Here is a 6,867-nt window from a genome sequence, read left to right as displayed (position 1 = left end):
GTAAGACGGTGTAAAAGGAGAGTGTGGATTAGTAATCTGGCCTCTTGGTATAAAGGAGAAAAAATGCTGGCCCTCGTCACTATCAAAGTTGCCCATCCCTGATTTACATCTAACCTACGCGCTATATTAAATAAATGTTTGCGGGGAATATCCCGCATTATAAACACGAAACCTGTAAAACGAGACGATACATGCACACAGAAATTCAGGACATGGTTAACTCTTTCCCCGCCAGCGTTTTTGAAAAAAAAGTTGCCAGCCATCGCCAGCATTTTTGATCATTTTCACAAAAACTTCATGAATATTTTGTTTTATGAATATCTGAACATGCAATACATCAAAACAAAGAACAGAGTCTCTACTTTTAAACAAAAAAATAAGTTTTATTCTAGCTTTAAGCTTTCTTTTTTTAAATCAACACTTGAATGTAGGTAAGTTTCATTAAAAAAAAAGCAACATTTTGCTCAAAAAGCTTCTTTATTAAAGACTACATCTGAATCATATTCAGCATGATTATCAAAGCATAGATGCAGTCGATCGCTTCCGTCAACACCCCCAAAGCCTCGGTAACATTAGGCAGTTTTCATTTATATGCTCTTTATTATTGATGGCATTGTTTTTCATATGCTTCTGCTTGCATATGAATGTTCCTCGTTTCTGCGTCTTCCTCGCCTGTGTTTTTGATCGGGTGATTGTGGACTCATCCAGGAGATGCGTAACAATGTGTAAACAGCGAGAACGTGGAAACCCGGAAAATTCCGTGCTTGGCAGGGAAAGAGAAATAAACCTCCATGACTTTTCCGAAACTTTTCCAACTTTTAAACAAAAAAATAAGTTTTATTCTAGCTTTAAGCTTTCTTTTTTTAAATCAACACTTGAATGTAGGTAAGTTTCATTAAAAAAAAAGCAACATTTTGCTCAAAAAGCTTCTTTATTAAAGACTACATCTGAATCATATTCAGCATGATTATCAAAGCATAGATGCAGTCGATCGCTTCCGTCAACACCCCCAAAGCCTCGGTAACATTAGGCAGTTTTCATTTATATGCTCTTTATTATTGATGGCATTGTTTTTCATATGCTTCTGCTTGCATATGAATGTTCCTCGTTTCTGCATCTTCCTCGCCTGTGTTTTTGATCGGGTGATTGTGGACTCATCCAGGAGATGCGTAACAATGTGTAAACAGCGAGAACGTGGAAACCCGGAAAATTCCGTGCTTGGCAGGGAAAGAGAAATAAACCTCCATGACTTTTCCAAAAATTTTCCTGGCCTGGAAATTGCCATTTTAAATGTCCATGACTTTCCCAGGTTTTTCATGACCGCACGAGCCCACACATATGAATGGCTTCTCTCTCTCTCGTGTGAATCCTCGTGTGGTTTTCTTTACACGTTAGTCATTTTCCACACATTTGAATGGTTTCTCTATTGTGTGAATTCTCAGGTGAATCTTAAGAGTGCCTTTTTGTGTGAAGCTCTTCCCACACAGTTTGCAGGTGTACGGCCTCTCTCCAGTGTGGAGTCTCATGTGAGTGCTGACGCTGTTTTTATAACGGAACCGCTTTCCACACTGATCACATGCGAACAGCTTCTCTCCAGTGTGATTTCTCATGTGGTCATTAAGGGTGTTTTTACGCGTGAAACTCTTTCCACACAGAGTGCAAGTATAAGGTTTCTCTCCCGTGTGAACCGTCGTGTGGACTTCAAGGCTTTGTTTATCAGTGAAACTTTTCCCACACTTTCGGCAGGTGAAAGATTTCTCTTGAATGTGAATCTTCATGTGGTAATTAAAGGTGTTTTTATGTGCAAAACACTTTACACATTGGGTGCAAATGTAGGGTTTCTCTCCAGTGTGAATTCTCATGTGGACTTCAAGGATTTGTTTTTGAGAGAAATGTTTTCCACACTGTTGGCAGGTGAAAGAGTTCTCTCTAGTGTGAACTCTCATGTGATTCCTAAGGTTTAGTTCTGTTGTAACGCACTTTCCACACTGTTGGCAGGTGAAACGCTTCTCTTCAGTGTGAATTCTCATGTGGACTTCAAGGTGCACTTTTTGAGTAAAACGCTTTCCACACTGTTGACAGATGTAAGGTTTCTCTCCAGTGTGAATTCTCATGTGGACTTCAAGGCTTTGTTTTTGAGTGAAATGTTTTCCACACACTTGGCAGGTGAAAGAGTTTTCCCCAGTGTGAACTCTCATGTGATACCTAAGGTTTAGTTCTGCTGTGAAGCTCTTTCCGCACTGTTGGCAGGTGAATGGCTTCTCTCTAGTGTGAATCCTCATGTGGACTTTAAGGTTTCCATGCTGAGTGAAACTCTTTCCACACTGTTGGCAGGTGAACGGCTTCTCTCCAGTGTGAACTCTCATGTGGAGTACAAGTTTTCGTTTTTGACTAAAACACTTTCCACACTGACAGCAAGTGAATAAACTGTTTGATTTGGCCATCTGAACTCTTTTTTGTGAGGAAGTCTTTTTAGTGGATTTTTCCCTAGTCGTGAAATCATGATGATTTTTATCTTCCATCTCATTCAGCTCTTGACTCTCCACTTTCAGCACCGTGAGGTCTAAAGCGAAAAAATACAAGTTAACCCAAATTTGACTGCACAAAGCAACAGACATCCAAACCAACACATTGTAAATCAATAAAGCCAACAACATGCATGTTAGATACTACACACACTAAGCTACCAAAATAAGAGTTATCTCAGAATCTCTTCTCAATATTCTTAACTGTTCACTTTCTTTAGAACAAGTCCACAAGTCAGGATTTAAGCCAATTCGTAGCACAGAAACCTTCCTTATCACGTTCCTTACTATAGTTACATCTATCTTTTAGTGCTATTGGACCTATCAACAACATAGACCACAACATTCTCTTGGATAGCTTGAGAATTATGTTGGCATTTGTGCACAAGAATTAACATTAACATTTTACGACTAAACATGATTTAAGTCCTATCTGTCAGACTGCTCTCACATGTACTGTATATGAAGAGATGTTTCAAACACAAGTATGGTGTACCACAGGGCTCTGTATTAGGTCCTCTGCTTTTTTCATTGTTTATGCTTCCTCTGATGGACATTATCATTAGAATTTGCTGTTATGACAATGATTATTCAGTTTTATATTTTCTCACAACCTGACAAAACTTCTGCTTGAGCGACCAGAAGCTGGACATTACAGTTTATGAAGTTTTAAGAATCAACATTTTTCTTAAACTAACGCATCGTTTCGCTTCAGAAGGCCTTTATTAACACCCCAGAGCCATGTGGAGTAGTTTTATGATGAATGGATGGATGGATACACTTTTTTCGGATTCAGAAACAGGGGCACCATTCACTGCAATCATACAGATTAGAACAGACAGGACAATGTCGAATATAACTCCAAATGTGTTCGTCTGAAAGAGGAATGTCAGACATGTCTAGGATGCTTTGAGGGCGAGTAAAACACAGGCTAATTTTCATTTTTAGGTGAACTATCCCTTTCATTATTGAACAAAAAAAATCTATACATAAGGTGCTAGACCTCAATTTAGGTACTGTTATGACATTTTCTACATATAAGGACCCAGGTGTTGTGATGACAGCTACAACTTTACGGTTTGCAATGTTGGTACACAAAACATTTTTTACACCTGCTCTCAATCATGTGTAAATGGTATGTAAAACATCTGAATATTTTGTTTACTTTTTTTAGGCAAACTGGTGACACTGCATTTTGATAACACTACATGTACCATAATAATATTTCATGAGTTTGTTTGCCCATATGCTATGCGATATTTAAGCTACTGAGGTTATAATTAATTGGCAGCAGTGGAGGGGCTTCAACTCCAGCTCTGAGTAACTAATGCTTGGAAAACAAGTATGAATGGCGAGATATCTAAATTATGTTGGTGGAGTCGAGGAGATGGAGGGATGCTGAAACAGCAGATGTGAGGCATATGGCCAATTATTAGTTGTAATTAATGGGTGGGGATTACACTAATTGTGAATAAGTGTGCAAACACCCCATTTACGAATGGCAGGAAATCATTAACATACTCATGTTTAACGATCAAATCTGAGGTTTACGATGTGTTTGTGAATCTGGAGGATAGTTTTTGAGAAGGTCCATTTTACGTGCAAATTACTAAAATAATTAGCATAATTTAAGTTTCATGAATGATATTTGCATGTGACTTATTTATTGCATCATTCAATGATTATTTACTACTATTTTTGTAATCATGATGGTTTGTTCATAACTAAGTATTTTCCCCCTCTACATTTGAGGCTCTGAATATTGTTAGCTTCCTTGTGCATTGCACAAAACATTTATGCATAATAAATGTTTTTACCTGTTTGCTCTTCTTGTTTCAGACTGAATACTTCTTCAACCTTCATGTCTTCTCTCTCCTCTTTAATAAACTCCATCTTTATAATAGTGTGTCTCTCAGTCGCTTCAGCAGGAGTTTATCTGTGTGTTTAAGATCAGAATAATTAACAGAAAGATAATAAACCCAAACTAGATCTCTGGGGTGTCTCAATCAGCTCCCGAGTTCAGTAGTCAGCACACTAGTAAGGGAGACAGTCAGAGTGAGAGTTAATACATTTAAATCACCTCATTAGCTAATAAACCCTTAAAAAATAACGCTACAAATTAATAATAGAATGCAAGTCATATAAATTTATACTTAGATGATTACACAATTTTTTGTTATTGTCTTGAAAGACGTTTGTTCTCTTTGAATTTACAGTGTTTTTATAAGCATTTGGTTCAGTTGAGCTTCAAAAGGCGCTGTTTTTCTCCTCACTAGCGCCGGGGACCGATCTGTGTTTATATCGCACTATAAAGGGAGAGAAATCGTGTTTATACCGCACTACACGGGGAGAGAAACCATGTTTATATTGCACTAACCGTGTTTATACCGCACTACACGGGGAGAGAAACCGTGTTTATACCGCACTACACGCTACACGGGGAGAGAAACCGTGTTTATACCGCGCTACACGCTACACGGGGAGAGAAACCGTGTTTATACCGCACTAGACGCTACACGGGGAGAGAAACCGTGTTTATACCACACTACACGCTACGCGGGGAGATGTTTATACCGCACTACACGCTACACGGGGAGAGAAACCGTGTTTATACCGCACTACACGCTACACGGGGAGAGAAACCGTGTTTATACCGCACTACACGCTACACGGGGAGAGAAACCGTGTTTATACCGCACTACACGCTACACGGGGAGAGAAACGTGCGGATACGCTTTACTCATTAAAACGGTTCATCGCTGATATTACAAACATTACAGTGTAATACTGACTGAACGCGCTGTGCTGATCTAAACACTTCAGTAATACAAACACAAACCTGTCTTCAGCAGATCCACAGACGCAGAGCGCGCGACGCGGCCTTATGACGTCACGGCGTCCCACCAAAATAAAAGCCTTGTCCACACGATCAGATTTAAATAAATATATACTGTATATACCTGGAATGCCGTTCAGGATATAATCATATTTATAATATAAAGTTTGAGTGAATGACACGAAACTCTGAATATATGGAATCAAACCCACCCAGCAAAACTCGTCGAAAAGACGACAAACGTTAAAATTTGGTTGAAAAGTGAAAGGAGAAAAGATGTCCATCTTAATTCAAAATTTTTAAGACTTGAATTTAACCTAATTTGAAGAGTAAATTAATTATTAGTCTATGTAAAATGTTCCTTATACGCCTATTATTAGCCAATTAATAATTACTCTCAAAATAGGGCAACTGACAAAAAAGTAACGACAAAACACAAACATGCATCTGTTCAGTTTGTTACTCAGAAGTATTAATTAGAGAGTTGCACACAGGTAGTTGGATATAGCCTATAGCCTGTGTTTCAGTCCAATCACAATAAAAGCTGTTTTGATACTTCGTATGTTGTTATTTTAAGAAACATGTCTTTCAAATGTATTCAAACAATAAATGCAGTTTTGACTGCATATGATAAGCACGTGTGTATACGCACACATGTACATTCTGTAGTTGTTTTTAGGCATACTTTTATTAAGTTGTGGATTCGGATAGACACTCGCACATTTTTGTCAAGGTTTAGATTTTATTATTATATATATATATATATATAGTGATGTAAAATGTCCGTTTATTTTTCTACAGTCAAACCTTAACACAAAGATATTTTGTTACAAAAAATGTTTAAAAAAATTAACCCATCTTAATTGATTTGGGTCTGATTAAATTACATAGATTACATACATATAATACATAAATACATACAATACATTAGATTACAATTCCGATGATCTTTATGACTAAAAGGAGTAGTTGCTTCCACTGTGAAAAAATCAAAAAATCAGGTGATTGCGCCGGCGCCGCAAGCGCGCACACAGTTAAGCTTAGCCTGTTCATTATCATAATAAAATACAATTCAAACAATAAATGCAGTTTTGACTGCATATGATAAGCACGTGTGTATACGCACACATGTACATTCTGTAGTTGTTTTTAGGCATACTTTTATTAAGTTGTGGATTTGGATAGACACATTTTTGTCAAGGTTTAGATTGTATTATTATTATTTTATATATATATATATATTGTGATGTAAAATGTCAGTTTATTTTTCAACAGTCAAACCTTAACACAAAGATATTTTGTTACAAAAAATGTTTAAAAAAATTAACCCATCTTAATTGATTTGGGTCTGATTAAATTACATAGATTACATACATATAATACATAAATACATACAATACATTAGATTACAATTCCGATGATCTTTATGACTAAAAGGAGTAGTTGCTTCCACTGTTAGAAGGGGAAAAAATCAGGTGATTGCGCCGGCGCCGCAAGCGCGCACAC

At 37.3% G+C, this 6,867-nt stretch overlaps 1 protein-coding gene across 1 annotated transcript; it reads right to left on the bottom strand.

Annotated features, from left to right (window-relative positions):
• Positions 1-886: 886 nt before the first annotated feature.
• Positions 887-5,418, bottom strand: LOC107568559 (gastrula zinc finger protein XlCGF57.1-like). Its single transcript, XM_016254529.1, has 3 exons — positions 5,365-5,418; positions 4,343-4,461; positions 887-2,563 (listed from the first exon to the last, which is right to left on the bottom strand). Exons 2-3 carry the CDS (start codon positions 4,416-4,418, stop codon positions 1,392-1,394), a joined length of 1,248 nt encoding a protein of 415 aa, XP_016110015.1. The 5' UTR covers positions 4,419-4,461; positions 5,365-5,418; the 3' UTR covers positions 887-1,391.
• Between the last annotated feature and the right edge of the window lie 1,449 nt (positions 5,419-6,867).

The sequence above is a fragment of the Sinocyclocheilus grahami genome, unplaced genomic scaffold (genome assembly GCF_001515645.1).
Source record: "Sinocyclocheilus grahami isolate Dianchi unplaced genomic scaffold, SAMN03320097.WGS_v1.1 scaffold1257.1, whole genome shotgun sequence".
Taxonomy (NCBI): domain Eukaryota; kingdom Metazoa; phylum Chordata; class Actinopteri; order Cypriniformes; family Cyprinidae; genus Sinocyclocheilus; species Sinocyclocheilus grahami.
This window is presented reverse-complemented; position numbering and strand designations above follow the sequence as displayed.

Excerpts from the sequence above, each read along its gene's own strand:
- LOC107568559 (XM_016254529.1), bottom strand. The coding sequence starts at position 4,418 with ATGGAGTTTATTAAAGAGGAGAGAGAAGACATGAAGGTTGAAGAAGTA. Across the intron at positions 2,564-4,342 it reads GAAACAAGAAGAGCAAACAG|ACCTCACGGTGCTGAAAGTG; the intron begins GTAAAAACATTT and ends TTTTCGCTTTAG.